At 41.4% G+C, this 20,947-nt stretch overlaps 1 protein-coding gene across 1 annotated transcript; it reads right to left on the reverse strand.

The window, feature by feature from the left end:
- Nucleotides 1-653: 653 nt before the first annotated feature.
- On the reverse strand, nt 654-20,850 carry DAPP1 (dual adaptor of phosphotyrosine and 3-phosphoinositides 1). Its single transcript, XM_014875280.2, has 9 exons — nt 20,760-20,850; nt 13,209-13,331; nt 9,926-10,059; nt 7,172-7,302; nt 5,760-5,807; nt 5,461-5,523; nt 3,464-3,549; nt 2,863-2,950; nt 654-1,894 (listed from the first exon to the last, which is right to left on the reverse strand). The coding sequence occupies exons 1-9, from the start codon at nt 20,804-20,806 to the stop codon at nt 1,844-1,846; spliced, it is 771 nt and encodes a 256-aa protein (XP_014730766.1). The 5' UTR covers nt 20,807-20,850; the 3' UTR covers nt 654-1,843.
- Nucleotides 20,851-20,947: the final 97 nt, after the last annotated feature.

The following is a 20,947-nucleotide window of genomic DNA, read 5'->3' on the forward strand; positions in this document are numbered from 1 at the left end:
GCTCTGGGCGGGTGTGTGCCCCAGGCTGGGAAAGGGGCTGCCATGGCCCCGTGTTCACACCTCATGGACTTTTGGTGCATCAGGCAGGATGGGGGAGAAGCAATGGTGTTGGAAATGACAACTGGGAGTTCTTGGCTCAAAAAGAAATTACAGCTTCTCAGCAACCCTTTTTCATTTAAACTAAGCTGGAATGGGACTTTTGTTGCTGGTCATTACAGAAGCAGCTGGAAGGTGTGTGTATTTCCAGCAAAATGCGTTTGCATTCCAGCAAAGGCCTCCCCTTGCTGTTTGCTTCTGCTCAACCTGTCTGTCTCTTACAGCTTCCAAGGCCACCCAAGCGTTTCTTTCACTGGTTTCAGTTTGTGACACTATGTGCTGAACTTGGTTCCAGTGTTTTGTGAAGCAGCCAGTTGCTGTGAAAAAGGGAAGGCTATGTTTGTGGTTTCCCTGCAAGCTCCATTTCCAAGCCATGTTCACAGGACAATGATGCTGTTGGAGAATATAATCTCTCTCTTCCCCTTATGCTGCCTCTCTCTCACACAGACTCACAAAGGTTTTTAACTAAATGGGAGATGCCAGTTTGTTAAAGCTTCATTATTGGGAAAAGGAGAAGAAAGCTTTAACACTACAGTACAGGAATATAAGACTTGTGGTAGTTTTATAATGACATTTTATTCAGAAAACAATCTGTATAAAAATATTTACAAATACTTTGAGTTTCTAAGTTGAAATAAAATGCTATTTATATGTCCAAATCTAGATTTTTTTTTTCTTCTTACAATGTGCTTTTGCCTTCCTCTTCTGCACTCTTCTCCCAGTAAAGGCAATTATCAAACACATTCTGCATAAGCAATGCCAAATACAGACTGCAGTATTTCACAGCAGGAGAGGTTTGCAGATGCTGTTTCAGCATAAATTTGATTGTTATGCAGGGAGAAAAGGGTTCCTCACTCTTTGCCCAGCCCTCGAGGAGGCACAGGATTGCTCAGGGGATCTTGAAGCTGGGTCAAGCTGGTCTTGAGCCTCTCCAGTGTATCAAACTTTGCTTCCAAAATGGAACATCTGTTTTGAGATGTTACAGCACCAACATCATGGGGTTCCGCTTCTTGTCTCTCTAGTGAGCCACAACTCTCTTAAATGCGTGCCTTATGAGTGGCAGGAAGCAGCTACTGTTTCTCATAACCCTGGTTTGTATACAGGTGTGCTTATGTGATGCTGCTCACCATTACCTACAGATGTTGTTTGAAACAGACATTCCCTTGTAGCCATCACTGTGGTATAAAGGCTAAACCATATAAAAATTTGTTTGACCAGAACTAAGTGTCATACATCTGTCACTTCGAGAAGGGCCTTTAAATACTACTCTCTGGATTGCAATAGAGATACTATTTACAAAATGCAATTCTGACATTTTTCTTTTGGTTTAAAGCCTAAACAGGTTAAATAAAAAGGTATTTAATGTTTCCAGAAAGGACCTGTTTTAAATAAAACGTTCAAGGTTGCAGAACATGATACTGATGCTTAGTTGTGATGGAGCTTGCAATAAATTATTGAGTGCTCTGAATAACTACAAAGGTTTTGAACAGTGCCCACTTCTGTTTGAATTAAGTGCATTACAGGCATACACCACACATATCAAACCCACACTCTGGTTCTGCAACTGCCTCCAAGTGTGACTCGGCAGCCCCAGAGCACCCAGAGCTGCAGGATCCCGTGTGTGCAGAGCTGGATGACGTATGTGTGGGGGCACAGACTGGAGACGTGAGGCTGCCCTCTGGTAAGCAGTGCCTTCCCCTCGGAGAGAGGCAATTCCTGCCACTGGAGCAGAAGCTCTGGTGCACAGCTAGGAACTGAGGGTGGCGTTGTGCTCCTCCAGCTGCTTCCGGATTTGTGACTGGAACAGAAAGACAGTCCATTACTGCTTGTCTGCCTGCATGTGGATGTGGGTGAGTACAACCAACCCAAGTCCTGGTCTTTTTTAGGAAGTAGTGATTTCAAGCCTTTATATTGTCTTCTCATTCCTGCCATCATGACCCAGGACATGCGGTCTGGGCTGATGATCCATATTCCATAAGCACATGTAATGACATCCTAAGGGATGGAAGTACTTTTTTCTTACTAATGAGCATGCCTGTTAAAAGTGCACCCCAAAAACGCTGAAGTGGGTTTGCTGGCAGATACATTATGCCCCTTTGCATGGCAATGATGAGGCCACACCTTGCCTGCTGTGTCCACTTCTTCCTCAGTTCAGGAAGGGGCCTGAGTTTAGAAAAGGGCAGTGGAGGGGAAGGGGCTAGATCATTAGTCCTATGAGGAGCAGCTGATGGAGCTCAGGGTGTTTAGCCTGGGGAAGAGGAGGCTCAGGGGTGACCTTATCACTCTTAACTCCCTGAAAGGAAGGTGTAGCCAGGTGGGGATTGGTCTCTTCTCCCAGGCAACTAGCCGCAGGATGAGAGAACATAGCCTCAAGCTGTGCCAGGGGAGGTTTAGACTGGACATCAGGAGGAATTTCTTCACAGAAGGGGTTGTTAAACATTGGAATGGGTTGCCCAGGAAGGTGGTGGAGTCATCATCCCTGGAGGTGCTTAAGAAAAGACAGGGGTGTGTCTGTGGCACTCAGCACCAAGGTCTAGTTGACAAGGTGATGATTGATCAAAGATTGGACTTGATGACCTTCAGAGGTCCTTTCCAATCTAATTGATTCTGTGATTATGGGAAAACTGCATATTCCAATCTAACTGGCCTGGCAGCCAGAACAAGTAGTCCCTTGTTGCAAGTGCTGAGAGCTGTAGCCCTGGGGGATTATGGTGGCAGCACCAGGTGCTGCTGCCTGGGATGTCGTGTAACAGCACACAGCCTTACCAGTTTCCACCGCAGGATTTTAATCCACTCGTCAGCTTCTATCCCAGTTTTTGCACACAGGTAGTAGGTCCGTAGTGGGAACACTAAACTGTAAGTAAACAAAGCTTTCTTAAGTTGCTAGAACAACTGGCAGTTCTCCCCAAAACTGAGCCCAGCTGGCCTGTACCAACAGTTACTGAGACAGCAGGGCAGGGAGGCTGTGCTCTGTTCAGCCACCAAGAGGGTGGTTAACCACGAATGGGTGACAGTCATTTACAGCCCAGGGTCTTTAAGGATAAAAGACCCACATTTGGGCACAGAAGAGATTACTATGTGACCGGTATCAGTGTTTGACCCCAAGATCCATGAGTCTAGGGGATGATTATAGATGCTTCTAGAATTAGAAATGCCCACTACACATGGGCTCACTTTTTGGCAGGCTTAATTTGTCAAAGCCATGCAGAACTGACAGAGACTGGCTGACAGAAAGAGACTTGTGAATTAGAAGATGAGTAGGGTCACAACCACCAAGGGACGTTTAAGAAGCACACATTGTTTACATTTCAAAATTCCCTTTCTATTTTGAATTTCCCAGCAATATGAAGAAAATCCTGCAACCTACCAGAAACAATTGACTCTTTCCTGGGAATAGTCAAATTGCACAGCTGAGCATTCAGTCAAGTCAAGTGCTCGAATAGGTTCTGTAGCCTTGAAGAAAAAAGTTTTTAAAACGTGGACACATGAAAACAGAAGATAAGGCTATCTAAGGTCATCTTCAGTGCATCTAGACCTTTACAGGGACCTTCACAGACTTTTCCAGGCATAGTAACACTGGCTGGAACACTATAAGCCCAAACTGGCAAGCATAACATTAGTGGTATCATGATATGAAGTGAGCTTAATATGAAAAATGCAGGACAGTTCACATCTGGACAAGCAACAAGAGGAGATCTCTACTGCAGGAATGTTTGGGATACATGGAGGCTGCTGAGGGTTTGGATGATATAACTGAAACAGCAGCCATTCTGGTAACACTTTCAGCTAAGGTTTACAGAGGCAAAGGCATGGGTATAGGTTTTATCAGACCTAGCCAGGTGTTGGAGGTTTAATTAATTCCTAAATGCCTTAAAAGGGTGGAGCTGGGTAAGGAGAAATATAGAAGCAAAGCCAAAGTAGGTTTGGCTGCCTGAGAAGCATGCATGCATGTGTACACACACGTGTGTAGATAGATATATATATATATGTATAAAAGTTTCTTTGGACAAGCTCAGGTGCATGGACTTAGGTTGTGTATAACAGCAACTTATCTCCCTTAGGAGTTTTATTCTCCCTAGGTGAGAGCTCCTCCTCTATTTGTTTCAGCTTCAGACTGTTAAGACCTCAGAAAAGGCAACTGAATGGCTTTCTGCCCAAACACACTTTAGCTGTTTCCATAGTCCTTCATCAGGTGTATGGAGGTGTCTGTTGCTTTCTTACCTTCTCTTAATATGTTTGCTGACTGAGTGGCTGTTAGTAATACCCTATATTAAAAGAAAGCCCCTTGTGCTGTGGTGTGATATCAAATGGTATTCCAGAGTCAGCTGCAGGCTGCTCACGTGTAGGTACCTGCAACCCCACAGCAACAACAGGAGTGCCAGGAGACACTGGAGCTGCTGCCTGGAAGGAGGTCGTATTCCTGACAAAGACAGGAAATCTTGTCTGGTAAGTCACTCATGGAGTGCTGCTTTTTGGAATGCTATCCTGAAAACTTAAGTTGTTTTGAACTGAAATGAAAACTGATAGCCCTGCAAAAACATAACTGTTTAGAAATGCTAATATTTAGTGAGAGAAGCCAGTTGCATCTGCTCTCATACAAAAATCTGTTAGAGGCTTGAAATAGGGCTTGGCAGAGGTGAACAGTTTGGCTGTGTTTATGAAGGAACCACAAACAGAGGCATTGTAAAGGCAAAGAAACTCTGGACGTGTTTCTTATCTTTACACAGATTAAGATAGAAATGGAGCAGCGACTGTAAGAATGCTGCAGGTTAATCTTTGTCAAAAGGAATTTTTAAATTAATGGTTTTTCATGTATCCCATGAGACCACTTGAAATAAAAGGATGAAATCAAAGAATGCAAAGGATACTACCAGTATTTTTTAGAACTATTTTAGCAGCACGGTCTCTGTCATGTTGTGTCTAAGCTACAAATAAAGGTTGTGTTGTGCTGGTAGCTTAAAATCCATTTAACAAAGCAACCCAAAATTGTATTCTAGGCCAGGCTGGGCAGGGCTTGGATCAACCTGGTCTAGTGGAAGGTATCCCTGCCTGTGGTGGAGAGCTTGGAAGAAGAAGATCTTTGAGGTCCCTTCCAACCCGAACTATTCCGTGACTGTAAAAAAAGCCCTACAAACTCTATCCAGTAGCTAAGACTGGCAGAGCACAATAAATGTTTTCCAGCTGTAAAACTTACTTTCTCCCGTTGAAGCCATCAGCAAAACTGACTTTATTTGATAGGTTTGACCCCTCTGACACTTTGGGAAGCTTTAGCTTGGAAAGCTGTGATACAGATGTGAGAAGCCAGAGATACAAGGAGGCTGCAGCTGCCTGAGTAGATGTTTAAAAGGTAGAATTGCTACTTACTGTCTGGTCTTTGAAGTACTTAAGTTCATATCTATGCAGTGTAAACCACCTTGTTTTCCAGCTCTGAAAAATCAAGAACGAATGGTAACTCTTGGGATAGTTTAGTTTAAAACTTCTTAGGAAAGAAAAACTTTCAAAGCTGCTGGCTTGCTCTGGTTTACAGTTGTGCTTTGCTGTTGCTCAAAACACAAATTGTTCCTGTCTGCAGGGAAATACAGGTGGAGCAATTTCAGCTCCAGGTCATCTTTAGCTTCTGTGAGTGATCACAGAGCAGAAGCAACAAGTAAGAGTTTCCTTACCTTGACTATTTTGCCTTGTTTTATTAAATATCCTTCCTTGGTACCAAGCTGTGAAGTAACAAAGAAAGGGATTGAGGTTAGAGGCTGAGCTCTACATCTATTTCCCACATCCCTCCCTTTGCCTACATCAGGAAGATGGATTTGCTCTTTGGGACACCCTCAGAGACACTTCCGCTGCCCTCAATGCTCCCCTCGGGTGGATCCAGCCATCTCAGGGTAAGCATGGAGCTGTGCTGGCTCTGAAGGCAGCCCCCTGGACTGTGCCTCCCTCAGGGAGCTTCTGGCCTGCACCTTCTCAGCCATACACAGCAAAAGAGCTGCAGTTACACTTTGCTTAGGAAAGCTGCATGGTTGCCTAGGTATGTATTGTGACCAGAAGCACATGGGGTTTAACTGAACTGGAATTATCCAATTAGTGGCTTTATTCCCAGATATATAATAGTGGAATTATCCCCAGAAAATGCTCCTCAAATGCAGACAGGGGAGAGTGCTGTTTTACTGAGCTGTTCTCTTCTCTCAACCAGGCCCACGCTTGGGAAGAAAAACTGTTATGTTCAACGTGCTTTTTGAAAAATTGGGATTTGAACAGTTTCTCTGGCTTCATGAGTGACACTTGGACCTTATGACTTCTCAGATACTGGAATTCTGTGTAGGGACCTGGCTGTGAGACTGAAGACCTCTGAAAATCAAAATCTTGCCAAGTTACCACTTGTTCTTGAAAAAATATTGCTTTTATTGGTGGTATGTGGAAGTCAAGCTTCTTTGGAGTCAAGCTTTCTTTAAAGTGTAACTCAGTGATGAAGGGTTGGTTGTGAGACACATCAGAAGTGGTTCTTCTAGCAACTTCATTACCTCATTTTAATGTTATATTAAGAGTTAATACAACTCTTACTCTTTTCCCCCAAAAATACAGTATATGCTTTCTGTTCAGAGCAAACTGTTCTGGAGAAACCACCTGTCTCACTTAGATATGGCTTACAAGGGATTTAAAAATTCTAATTGCTGTCCAAGTGAGTCTCAAATGTCAGTATAGGTGACGCAAATATGTATGATCATTTTTTGTGCGTGTGCATTTGGTTTTTTTTAATTCATGATAATGTTAATAAACATTATCTAAAAGATAACATGAGAATTAAATTCATATATTCTTTGTTAGGATAGTCAGACTCACCCAGCTCAGCTGCAGACAAAGTTTTTCCAGGGACAGCATTGAAGTGACAACACTTATAAAAGCCTTTATTTGCCATGGGACTGTACTGAGCAAGTCTGTATTTGTTTTGCCTTCCTTGGCAAAGACTTCCTGTATTTACAAACCCATAAAGGGATTAATAACCAGTCTTACTCCATAGCTCACTCCAGCAATCATGCTAGACTCAGGCCAGAAGCACCCCTCCCACCAGAGCACAACTTACTGAGGGAGCATTTGGGACAAGGTCACTTTCTGTCCTTCCTGTCTGCATTGCAGTGTGAACTCGGACAGACTCATAAATGGAAGGTTCTTCCACTTGCCATGGGTAGGGATGCTTCAATACAATTAAAGTTCCTGGAGAGAAAAGAGCAGGAGCAAGTCATCTGGCAAGTCGAGCTTAAAAAATAACTTGTCAGTAGCTACATCTCTGAGGAATGGTTAATTTAACCTTTTCCTAAAATTAAAAAGGCAGCTGTGAAAACTGTAAATATACAGTACCTTTTCAAAACCTGTACCCTTGCAAATGCTTGCATGAAATCTCTTGACTCATTAAATTTCTTTCCTGCCCAAGAGACTGGCTGGGAGGGTAGTCAGGATGCTAAACTAGACAGGAGGCCATAAGAGTAATTTGGTTTGCCAACATCCCAATAACTGATGCTTAAATCACTTAATCTGTCAAAGCTTTGGCTACAGGCTTGCTAACAGTAAACTCATATTACCATCACCTTCAACAGTTTTTAACACAGCTCTTCCCAGGTAAACCTTTTCATTATAGCCATTCTTCTTTTTCTCCAAGTTAGGTCATGTTTATTGCATGTTCTCTGAAAAAAATCTGCATTCTCAATAGTGAATCTATTGTACTTTTCAAAATAGTGAAGAAGATCCTGAAAATAGTAACTGTTCCACTGTCTAACTCCATTCTTTAAAATAATGTCACAGCATACCAAATGCTGCTCCATTTGCATTTTATGTTGATATTGCAGCTCTTAAAGAGGAGGGATGCTAGAACTGGTAACAACTTGGACTTGAAACCCACAGATGTGTGAGTAATTTAAAAGTATTCTGTAATGGGAAGGGCTAAAAAGAGAAGTGGAAAAGTTGTATTTGAAGTAACCAGCTGAAATCTGTTTGCAGACACGGGGGGTGTCTGCAAGTGTGATCTATTCAACTTGCCATAGGTGGAAAGTCAACACTGGTTTATTTCTATCTGGCCTTGCAGGAAAATTATGCTTTACCATTTAAAATAAAATTGAGAACAGCTCCATCATCATTCCAGAGAAATTATTCCTAAGCTGTTACATAGAATCTGTACATCATCTGTACACCATGGATAAAAAGCCCCATTGCAGAACTGGAAGGACTAATATAACATTTTCTGCAGTATTTGTTTTCTAATAAGTTCTCTGTGGATTTTTTTCTTCCACAAAGACAATTGTGAAGAATAATCTGGTAATTATACACAAGATCTAGCAAAAGCTGCACTGTAGCAAGATTATTCTGCCACATCTGCATCTGATGATGCTTGGATTGGAGTTGAGTCTGATGAGCCCATACCCTATTTTTGACAAAAGATGGTTATGACCCAGGAGAAATTTGACACCTGTATCTGAAGAAATATTGCCTGAGTGTTAATTCTCTCTTCCTCTCTGTTTCTCATGGTATGGTAAGGTGGAAGGTTTCTTGATATGATGTTCAATGTTTTGGATTTTTTTTTTTATTCTGCAGCACATCTTAGAGGTTTCACAGAGCCAGCAGAATCTTATTAGGAAATCTTAAGGCGACAAGTGTTGATCCCATCCATAGAGATCAGATAAAAACAATGTTTTGCTCATTAATGTCTGTAACACATGCAGTGAAGGAGTGAGGAATGGGGAAATACAAGTTTTATGTCATCTGAAATCTTTGCAGAGCTAGGCCTGTGAGTGCATGCCTGATTTCCCAGGAAAAAGGCACATGTATCCACTGGAACAGAGGATACATGTAGGAGCTCTGTGTTTGAACCACTCTTGAAAGCAATTTAAAAAGTGTGTTTTGAAAGATGCAAGTGCCATATTGAGTGTACAACTGCATTTTTCTCAGGAGAAGAAATTGGCATAGAGCCCTTGAATCTAATGTTTGTGTTAGCTGAGTACTGGTGCATATTTAGTGTGTAACATGTTACAGTTATTGCATGTGCCAGCCACCACTTAACTGGACTCTTGCATACATAATGAGAACTGCTCTGAGTTATTTGCATACACTTGCCACAGAGGATACTGAAGTTTTCGGCATTAAATTGCACTGACATGTCTTCAACTCTTACACTTGAAGCTAAACATAAAACTGACATTATCGTAATAATATCCACTTTGTTTCTCCAGGGATTCTAGTCCAATGGTGTTCAATTCACATGTAGGAATCAAGTTTAGTATTTTGACCCTTAATTCAGGCAGCACATTGGTTGTTTAAAAAAAAACCAGTGTTCTTCTCTCTCTTAAAAGTGAGACAAATCAGTGATGGCAGGTGGCATCAGCATGGTGATGCGCTGAAGGCAGAACAGGAGATTCCCTACAGAAAGATGAGCATAACAATGTAAATGCCTTCCTTGGACAAAGAATAAGTGAGATGAAACAATTTCAAGTCACTTTTCCATTTATTCTTATTGAGGAATTTCAACTTCTAAGATGCATATTTATTTCCTCACTAGCACCATGCTTTGGTTTTGCTGTTTTTGAGAACGTTCTAATCCTCCTAATATCTTGAAATGCTTCCTCCTCTGAGAAATTGAAAGGAGCTCATAGCCCTGGTTAGCAAAAGCCCAATAAGCATATGCATGGTTTAACTTCAAAGAACTTGAAAGATTTTTTTAAGTGGAATTTATGAAGATGAACACTTTAGCAGATCTATTTGCTAGTATGTGAGAAGCTCCTTTTAGTTAGATCTCCACAAAGAAGCATGGCTACAAATATGTCCGTATACACAATATGGCTCTCCTTACCTGTTTCACTTCCAATTAAAGGCTGGTTTGCAAAATGCATGACCAATTCCTTCAAGCTAGAAAACTCATTAAATCCAAATTTGAATGAAGTTCCTGTATGTTCAACATGGAAGTGTTTCACAGAATCTTTTCCCCTAAAATAGAGGGAAATTTGTCAAAACATAAATGCCAAAGGCATTTGGCACATACAGTCCTTAAATGGCAGCTTTCACTACAGAGAATCTGACCCAGTTCACAGGCTGGCAATCACTGTCCTTGTAGTGATACTACAGCCATTAATACTCAAAGCATTTGAAAATCAGATTTCAATAGCTGATTTACAGATATGAGATAATGAAAGCCTAGATAGGCCAAGTTGGTTAATTCATCTCTTGCATCAGCAAAAAGACTCACAAAAGAGATTTCAAGCCTTCTGCCTAAATAGGATGAAATCCTTTCACTTACTGGACTTCAGTCTTGAAGGTGTACTCAGTATATGTCTTGCTTTTCAAGTAGCATCCCAATCTCACTGAAAATGTCTTCTGTTTCCCTTTGAAAAATAGGCTGCCTCCATTTTGCACCAAAACAAGGGTTTAATAACCTAGTTTTAAATATTTAGGGCTTTAGAATGTGTTTGCTTTGTCTCTATACTTGGATGATTTGTTCCACTAGGATGGGCACTGACAAACATGAACCAGGGTCCTTGTTCTGTAAGGGAAGTAACAGCTTTTGTTTATGAAACCTGATGGCATTTAGAGAAGTGTGCATGGTCTCACTTCCTGGGTGGTTGATTATTTTGACTTCAAAAGACAGTGAAGCACTTATCGCAAGTATTTCTCCAGTGAAAAAGTTACTATTGTTAATGTTACTAGCATCCAAAATAGTTGAGTAAACTGTCTGAGGAAATATATAGCAAATATACTGAAAAAATGTGGTAAAGAAAATTAATTATAGTGTCTCTTTCATTGTTTATTGCCACTTCCAAATAAGATTATGATTTCAAACAGGTATTTAAACATTTATCTTTGAACAGTATTTATGATACCGTTGAAGATGCCTCTATGGGCCTCCCAGATATTTTGTCAGCTGGGGCACAGCAAGCCAAGTACAAATGCTCCACTCCAGGGAAGAGCTGTTGTGACTACTGCAATTACAAGGCTTTCCATCTTTTTGTTTAATTTCTCAAGACAATGTTGCAATGGGAGCAAATTCTACTCTGCTTCCTACTTCCTTTTCAAACTTATGTAGCTGGGGGAGGGGATTTCAGGCATTATGTTTCTCTTCCTACAGCTGTCAATAAAAACCTCAAGGGATGGCTAAGCATTTTTTCCTTGAAAAACATCGAACTATAATCTTGACCTAAGTTCCTTGTGAGGCTGAGGCAGAAAATAAAGCAAAAGCTACAGAAGACATTTTAGGATAGAAGGAAAATGACAGAAATGATAGCTAGAACTGCTGAAGTTATCCTTTCTACAGAAATGTATCAGAACAAAATTGAGTTACCTATTCTAAAATTAAGTTTTAATGTTAGTCAAAAAACTAAAATGTTTTACAATTTTTCTACTGGTTAATGTTAAGTTTTCTTTCAAAATCAAAATCAGTATTCAAAGGAGATGTACCACCAGAAAAAACAGAAACTAACAGAACAGAATAAAAGATCAAACTTCAGACTGGGCTATTCGGTTCATATGGCAATGCAGTAAGTAACTCTTGCTACATGAAAAGCTGAACAAGAGATTGAAATGGGCCTGGAATTGACTTCTGCAGGTTTTCTAAGACTAGAATCTGTTAAAGCAGCAAATTTATTTTCATTAACTAACACTTCTGTTTCCTATTAAAAGAACTATTTAAATTTTGGTTTATTACTATAAGTTGTTTCCTGATTGCCCTTTAAAACTACCTTCAAGATACACATATATGTATTTTAATTGTTTGAGGTAGTTATATCAAATAATGCTTAACATTTTAAAGTAAAAAAATACTAACCAGAAAAACAATGATTAATTTAAAATTACTTATTTTAAGGAAAGCTATTACTTTGAAATGACACTATTCTTTTTGGCAACACTTGCACTCAATTCAGTCATTGCAACTCTGAATATTCATTTTGTAACATCACCTTCAGATCTGTTGGGCACCCTTTGTATAAAGGGCTGCCTATAGTGGTAATAATTTCAACAGTGTGTATATAGGCACACTTGCTCCTAGATCTTCTGTCAGAAATGGGTGAAACATCTCATTATTGTCTTTCCTGGGGAACAGGATATGTGCAAATTGGACTTTCCTCAGTTCCCAAGCAACTACTCTTCCAAATTGTAACAGCTCCTTGTCCTGAATATGCAGAAAGCCACAATCTGAAGGGCATGTGCTGTGCTCCTGTCAGCGGTATAAATAACCAGCAGCATTACACAGAGTGACTTTTAAAAGTTACAATGATTCAGCTGAGTTGCAGCCACGAATTGTTCAGAAGCTCAGTTTGCAGCAGGAATGAGCTTGCATGCACCAGCTTAAAATGTTGGTCTAGAGGCTTCTTGTATCACACAGTTGCTAAAGGCTACAAATGTTTTTGGGGCTGGTTACCCCCACCTAGCCGATGTGCAGGGACTGCCTTGTGAGCCTAATATATGTGTCCTTAGGTTGCCTTGCTAAAATGTTGTGGCTTCTCTCCTTCTGGGAGACTCTTTAAATGTGATTCAGTAGTGAAGTAACCAGCCTGGGCTTCCTCTGCTCTGTATTGGTTGTATCCTGAACAGTTGTGTCCTAAATTGCAGTAATTGACTTCAAGGCCCTGACATGGATCATCCACAAGGTGCTATTTAATATCGTCTCGCAGACCTGCCTAAGACTGAACCTCAGCACAGAACAGAGCAGTAAAACCAGGCAGTCAAACACTGGATCATCCTTCACAGATGATGGTTCCTACACAGGGATTCAGAAACTAGTAAGGTTAGCACCAGTTAAATGTTTGCTGCTGTCCTCATCATAAAACTTTTCTATTCCCACCAGCTGAGCTCTTTTAACTGACAGGCAGATTTTTATCACACAGACTGAAAATTTACAGCCATTCTATAGAATCATGTTTTCTCCCAGTAAGATTCATTCATAATTTGGAAAAGTGAGAGCAGTTGTGAAATCCAATCCAATTTTTTCCCCTAGCAAAATGTCATTTAGTGAGATTATATCAATAGGAATGTATTTCGAAATAGTTTAAGGCCTAGGAAAAAAAAACAACCTGTAATGCATGGGATATTCAAACATGGAAGGAAGTGCAGCATTGGATTAGCTCACTCTGCCCATAGCCTACCTTACAGAGAGGGAGTACAAACCTTCCCTTTCATTACTCTTCCTCAGAAGGTAGCTCCCATCCTGCCCGTTGGAGAGCAGCAGCGCTTCTGCTGCGTGCCGGGTGAGATTGCCATGGTACCACCTGGGGAGACACAAGGGGTCAAAGCATCCTTCGCTCTGCTCTTTACTGGCCTCTGCTGCTTTTTGGAGCAGGGGTAGGAAAAGCAGTGTTAGTTGCAGTCCTTCCTCTACAATTTTGAGTTACCACCCTTATCACAGGCACTCACAGTTTACACAGATATGTGCCCCTTGCAGTGGCCTCCTTTTAACACAGTCAAAAAATACTTTTCGTTAACACAAAGCTCTGTGCAAACAGCTCTCTGTTTTGCTGGATCTAAAAACCCTGAAAATTCTACTTGCATGAGCAACAAATTATCCAGGTTTGTGCTGATAAGGTGAAAGCAGTTTTGGGGGGTACACAGAATCCTTTGTCTATTTTCAGAAGCTGTACTTCCTGCCATTTGTATATTCTTTGGTACACTTCCTCTTCTGGGCAAACGGGCAGCACTTAAACTCCTCATAAACTTTGTGTTTCCCGCAATGCATCTTCACTGCCAAGATCTGCAATTAAATATGCGTGCCTAAGCTTAGAATTAAAGGGACCAAAATTACCTGACATAATTTCAGTGAAAATTAAGATATATTGCTGTTACTGCCTCTCAGCCAGGTGTGATCCAAGCAACAAAGGAAAACATCTAAACACTATTTAAATTTATCTTCAGTGAAAATTAACTTCATTTTTATATGAAAAGTCTTGCAAGGACTTCACAGGAAAAAAATCCTGCAAAGAAGTCCAGGAAGTGTAGTTTACTGGTTTGTTTCCATTCAGAATGTTCCACAATGGAAACACTCAAGTTTTTTACAAGAGACAAGGATTTCACTGGAAATGAACCTGAGACTGAACACAAAAAGCTGGAGCTATAAAAGGCTGGAGCTGCAATCCTGCAAGGCACATGATAATAACCATAGCCATGCACGTATACACAAGGCCCTGGAGCAGAAGGAGGGAGGGATACTACATCCAAGGCTCTGCTGGGAGCAAGCTTTCCTTGTCTGTATGTGGAGTGGTGCCAGGTCACCTTTCCCTTCCTTTAAAATGCCTGTAGCATTGGGAACAAAGCCTGGCACTGCCTCAGCCAAAAAAACATCGTTTCACTGAAAGCAGAAGTGCCATGGCAGCACTTTCCAGAACTTGTATCATGGCAGTCTTCGAAATGAAACCAGGTGTAATTGTATCTTCTTTCTCCTTAGCTGTTCACCCCAAGTTTCCACCAAACTTGGCATCTCACACAAAGCTTTAACTCTGAATTTGGACGGCTGCCTATTTTAAAGGCCAGCTGGCTGATAAATTGCTTTATGAGAGACTCCAGACTGTTAACCCAGAGGAAGAGAAGATCCATGTGAAACTCAATACAGGCAGGGTATTGAGCTTTGGCTCTAGAATGTGGTCCATCTACATCTAGAATAAAATAATGAACATTTAAAGATCAAAGTGTCATCCTCTGGAACACCTGTTAGCCAAAATCTGCTTTGGGATTAACTGTCCAAGTAAGTAACAGGCAAAGGTTAGATCATCCCTGATGTGGGAAGGATCGTATTGGCATGGCCAGACCTGCAGCTGAGAATGCAGGACTGTTTGGGGTGGGATTTTGTAACACTACTTGGCTCACTTCTGTGCAAAAGAAGCAGATGTTGAGAAAATCTGAGAGGTCATTGTGACAAAGGAGGTGAATTTAGTTTGAGGTTGCTTGTAACTGCGTCGTTACCTTGTTTCCAAAAAATGCCCTTTTACTAAACTTTTGAAAGAGAAGTCCCTTAAATTAAAATGCTGTGTTTAAATCCACTCTCTCTTTAAACATAAAAGACCAGTGACTAATGAATTATTACTACCATACAAAAAAATAGACAGATCAACCAGAAACCAACAACAAAACCCTTAATTGGGAAAGTGCACTTTTAAAACTTTGCTGACAAGGCTGCACTAGTTTCTTGCCTAAATATGCTGTATCAGACAAAAATCCCTCAAATGTTTCTGTGTTCCTCTTGTTCAGCTCAAAAAATAGAAATGGATGGGAGACAGTAACGCAGATCTCAGTGTCAAAGGGACTGTCACACGTAGTTTTGGTGTTTTCTTCTTCCTGACTGTGAGAGATGGTTTGGTCAGGTTACTTCAATATTCCGCTGTGAAAATGGTCACACAAACTTTGCTCCTCTTGCATAAGCGCAGGTAAAATATTAAAATGCTGCAGAAAATTTAGAATTGGTACCACAGGCCACCAGGAAGGTAAACAAATACACACCTATGCAGTCTGCTCTCACAATCAAGCCTGAGTTGACAGTACAAGTAGAAATCACCAGGACTAAAAGTAAACCCAAACAGTCCTGTGGTTAGACACTACTAGGTATACTTCAGGCAAATGTAAGTATTTTTCACAGGGAGAATCCTTCTATTTATCTGTCTCAGAAAAAATCCTTTATGCAGTTCTTTGAAACTGGCAGGTAAATCAAGACCGGAGTTACTTGGCAAAACTGTAAAAGGCAGTCCACCTTCAGCTGAAGTTTTGGTTGTCTTCTGAGTTACATCTGGAGCAGGGAACTGGTGATACAAAACACAATACTGTATCTACCTTCATGCCATCTTATAACAAGACATTAAGGAAATTAAAATGCTTTACAAACAGCCATCTCTTTGAAGCCCCTAGAAAGTCCTTCGCAGAGCTGAATTGTCTTAAATCTTTGGGTTTGAACACAATGGACAATGTTGGATAATCAGAATGTTTTTGAAGGTCTTTCCAAAAGTCATCTTTATAGAGTCTTGTGTTCACTACAAAACAAATCCAGAAATATGCTCTGTACTTTGACACCTTTCAGACTGAAAATCATTGGTAGTGTAAAAATTGCCTGAGGTTCTTGATTGAGATTTCTCTGAGAAACACAAGAAAGACAGATGAAATTCCTTCCCTGCTTCAAAGCCGCTTCTTCTGGCTGCCCTTGGCCTTGTATACTCTCCTGATATGTATACATACTTCTGGGAGGTTTCTCTTTCCTAATTATTTCATTTCTTCTATTAAAAAAGAAAAAAAGCGTGGTCAACTTCTTGGGGTTCCTTTTCTGCAATTTGACTAGCAATCTCAGGCTCAGAGTTTATAGCTGCTGCCATTTATTCATTCTTGTTACTTTAACTTCATACTGAATGACATTAAATCTCTTTATCCTGTCCATGTAAGCACGTTTGTGTTGTCAGTGTGTGTTCTTGAATGACCACGCCACTCTTCCTGCTCTTTGGAATGGCCAGTGAAAGCATGTCTTAGGATGGGCAAGCACAGCCAGTGAGATCACTTTTGCTACCCTTTGAAAAAAAAACATTTTCAGATACCGGCTTATTCTTTAGGTCACACTGCAGTGGTGACAGCATAGAGGAAGGACTTTACTGACAGCTTTTACAGGAAGGAGAAGGAAATGAGACACCCAACGTCCCAGAATGCCCAAACTAATCAGAGCCTACAGCCTTGCCCTGAAGATCAGCCCCTCCAGTCACCAGTGGGGTTTCCCCATGGAATAAGCTGGTGGCTACTGCAGAACATGTCTGTGCTGACCAGCTGTGCCCCTGCAGCTGTGCTAATCATCACAACTCCAGAACAGGATGCACTCACATTAAAACCTCTTCTTAAGAAGGTCTCTGTATAGTTAATGCAGTGACTAGAGCTATCTGCACTGTGGTGAAGATCAGGAATATGTTACAGCAAAGTTTAGGGTGGGAAACTCCCTTTTTAGGTTAGAACATCATCCTCAAAATGTTTATTCATTCTTTAACAGCCTAAGCTGTTCCAATGAAAAATGTCAATGCAACTTCATTTCTGTGTCCCCTACGGATGAGAATCCTTAGATATGGCATCTGTCATTCCTGATAATGCTGTTTTCAAAGAAATCATGTGGATATTTTGCAAAAATTTGCCTCTGTAAATAGGTGCTGCTGAATAAATTTGTAGTTGGCATCAGGTGGACTTTTTAACAATAACAAAATACACAAGGAACACAAACACTCTTGCATGAAAGGGTGAATGCAGAGTGGCTTGGATAATTCTCTTCAGAGCCATTTTTATGTGCAAACTGTATAACATCCAAAAATTACTGTAAAACTGATTCACTACTTCTCTATTTTTGGCACTCTGTATTTCAGCAACTTCTAGCTCTTATCTGTCAAGTTTAGTAGATTGGGATTTTAAAAATTTTTTTTCCTAATATCACACCTTAGAAGCATTGCCCATCATCTGAAAATTGCAAAAGGGTTCTCTGTACCTCATATCAGTAAAAGTGAAGTTTTGTCCATGTTATTAATGGTGCATGAGTTGACAGAGCTCTAGAGAATCTCCAAAAGGGCAAGATTGCTAAGAAAGAAGTTACAGGTGTATTACAAATCGGTATTTTTTAGACATCCTTTTAATGTGTTACACTGAAATACTTAATCACAAATCTGAGTAAAGTACTTTGCTGGAATATAAGGATGCCATTATATGGGGGAAAATAATTTAAAGATAGAAATAAGAGGAAATAACATCATTGTATCCAGTCTTAAGGTTTGTCTTCTAACTATAGACTTTCACTAGTTCAGCTTCTGCTTTGCACTTCCACTTTCTCTCCCCTTTCTTTCAACGGCCTTCATTCTGATTTTCACCCATTATTTGGCCCACTTTCTAGTCACTTTAATTTTATTGTGCTTAAATTAGAAAAAAGAGATGAAAAAAATTCTTATGACTACTTACCCTGTTCCAGTCTAACATGTTCCTGAGTTCCTCAATTTTATTATCACCTGATTTAGGCCTGTGGCTTAATTTCTCTTCTGTTACTAAAACTAAGCCTGAAATACATTGTCCAGCCTTACAAATATCATCTGTAATGGTATTGTCAGACCTGGAAGAGCATAAAAGCTCTGTTGCAAGGGGTGACAAAGGAAATTTGGATTATAGGAGCAAAAAAGGCTACAAAAAATTTGTTTCCTCTTGCCTTGTGCCTTTCCCTTTAGACAAACAGTGTAACCCAAACTATGCTGTCTTGGGATGGAAACTGTGCTACCAGACCAGCCTGTAATTACTCGTATGACAAGATACTCCACATTCTCATCTCTTGCGCAAATAACTGCAAAGCGGAATTTCCCAAGCTCACGCAGTACGTGCTCAGCCACAGCAGCTCCATGCTGCAGTATCCAGCTTTGCTTTCAGCTCTAACAGCAGCAAAGGCAACTGGAAAATGGATCGACCCCAGGAATAACCAACAAGGCCTTCAGAGAAGAATCCCATTGCCAGTTTCCTTTTCCTTTAAAGCCTTATTTTCTTTCCTTTCCTTTAAAGGTGCTTATGTCTCTTTTGGCAAACTTCAGAGTTCCCTTTTAAACATTTTGATAGATTTAGGGACAAAACTAATGAGTGAAGCAACAAGTTTTTAACAACGTGTTCTACTTTGATCTTTTTATTAAGCATTAGGTCCACACATCAATACACATCAATAACACGAAGCTGACTATAATCTCAATTTTCACTATATTGCTGACAACTTTCTATTCTGTTGAGCAGCTAAACTGATAAACTGTGAGTATATCCTGGTACTTGGCCTCTTAAGAGTAAAGTCCTTCCATTTTCACACTTCTTTAAATCTTATCCAACTTCTTTGATTTTTGCACCAGAAAGCAGAAGCTTTAAAATAAACTGCTTCAAAATCCCCCACAGAGGTATGTGAATGCTGATGACTATTGTCTCTGCTGGACAACACTCCTCACTAGAACTGGGTCTCAGTTGTGCTGGACACTGCATCAGCTGTCAGGGGAACTTTGCACTGTGAGAGTATGGGACTAAGTTTAGGATGGAAAACCCTTGTGATGACTGAAAATTTCATTGTATGCTCTGGAGAGTGATACACCTATTTGTCACACCTGAAAAGGTATTTACATTCTTTCAGATTATGCTACAAGACTGTCTGCTGCATGAGGACTTATTTTGCATCTTTAGACAAAAAAAAAAAAAAAAAGAGAAGAAAAGTGGTTTTAGTACTAGCTGAAAAGCAAGGGCCTTGTTTAATAATTTGAAGGAAATCTTTGCCTGGCATTGCTTATTCAACTTCTACGCATTTAACTCAACACATTTCCCTGAAGGAGATGCTTAGTATTTTGTGGAAGGGTTTAGGTTTTCCATTAAAGTGGAAGTAAAATAAAGCAGGTACAGCTTTAAAAATGTGTATTTGTAGCCTGCTCATCTGTACTCCTTCCTTCTCATGGAAACCACATTAAGCAACACATCAAGCTGCATTTCTACAAGGCTATCTACGAGTATTAACTCCTTGCTGTTTATAGGCAGATGTTACTGGCATATATTAACTCAGACCACATTGTGGAAATCTATAAAAGTCTGGTAATTGGGAATCACGCTTCCCACAACAGCTGCAACTACTTTTTCTTTCCTTCTTCCCTATAGATACTGTTTTAGGATGAGCGTAATCTCACTGATGCAAAGAAAAGGTATATAATGGGCTACTCTGGGTACCACTGCAAAGTGACCTTACTTAATTTCATACCTGTTAGGTGCTTCAATTAACAAGCATTTCATTAAAAGGTTCTTTTCTATACAGGAAAGTAGCACCAGTGTGGAAATAGTAATTCCAACCGATTTTGTTGCACTCCAATTTGTTCACTAAGTGAATGAACCAAAATAAGCAACGCATTGGTCCGAGTCTACAAGTATTCAGGAAGCAAAGCACCGTTACTTTTTTTCATCAATTCTTTTTGAAGGCAGAGGCGACACCAGAGCCTTTTTGTTTTGTCAGAATGATCGCTGACCTCTCTTCTGCTTTGCCTCCCCTTTGCATTGCTGCCACCGATCCCGTCCTGCCTGCGCCCACCTGTGCTGCTCCTCCAGCCCGTGCTTCCTCTTGCCCACGGCAATGCAGCCCATGACAAAGTGACCCAAGCCTCTCTCCTGTAAAATCCAGAACTAACTGGCGGACAAAACGGGCGAGACACATCAGACAAGGAACATGGTCTGTTGCGACCTTCTGCCTTCCTTTATGCTCCTGGGTTTTGCTTTTCGGTGAGCGTGATGTCCTCCTCGGAGTGGCTGTGAATTATCCGCTGCTCTCCCTCCTGAAGCCCCAGCCACCTTTGGGAATTGTCTATCCGATGGCAATGGCTTCAAGGCCACTGAGGCTCCCTGAGGGAAGCTGCACCCCTGCCACCAGCTCTCCACTACATTCGAACCGTGTGTCTGCGCTCCCGGTTTTCTAATTATTCATTTCTCCCGGTCCCCTGTGCCAGCCTCTCAGCCCTGCCCCCGGGACGAGGCGCTGGGCTTCTCCGAGGGGCCGCAGCACACACGGAGCCCTTTGGGGGCCTCGCTCCGACAGACCCCGCGTTACCCCATCCCTCATTTCATCCCGAAATCCACAGCTCCCAGGTGCCGGGTGTCCCGGCACCCCCAGGCTGTCGCTGAGGGCTCCCTGGGTGAGGCCCGCGAGCGCCGCTTACCCGAGCGCCATCAGCTCCCCCTCCGACGGCTCCCGGCGCTGGGCCATGGTCCCGCGGCTGCTCCGCCGCCTCCGTGGGGCTGAGGAAGTGCGGCCTGGCACCTCCCCGGGAAGGGCCCAGCCCCTCCTGGCCCGGCACAGCCCTGCCCGGCCCAGCGCCTCCCGCCCCGGTGCGCCCCGGCCCCAGAG

Source organism: Sturnus vulgaris, chromosome 4 (genome assembly GCF_052056855.1).
Source record: "Sturnus vulgaris isolate bStuVul1 chromosome 4, bStuVul1.hap1, whole genome shotgun sequence".
Classification (NCBI taxonomy): Eukaryota; Metazoa; Chordata; class Aves; order Passeriformes; family Sturnidae; genus Sturnus; species Sturnus vulgaris.

Excerpts from the sequence above, each read along its gene's own strand:
- DAPP1 (XM_014875280.2), bottom strand. The coding sequence starts at position 20,806 with ATGGCCCAGCGCCGGGAGCCGTCGGAGGGGGAGCTGATGGCGCTCGG. Across the intron at positions 13,332-20,759 it reads GGGGAGCTGATGGCGCTCGG|GTGGTACCATGGCAATCTCA; the intron begins GTAAGCGGCGCT and ends GTGTCTCCCCAG. Across the intron at positions 10,060-13,208 it reads TTGTACTCCCTCTCTGTAAG|GGGAAAAGATTCTGTGAAAC; the intron begins GTAGGCTATGGG and ends CCTCTATTTTAG.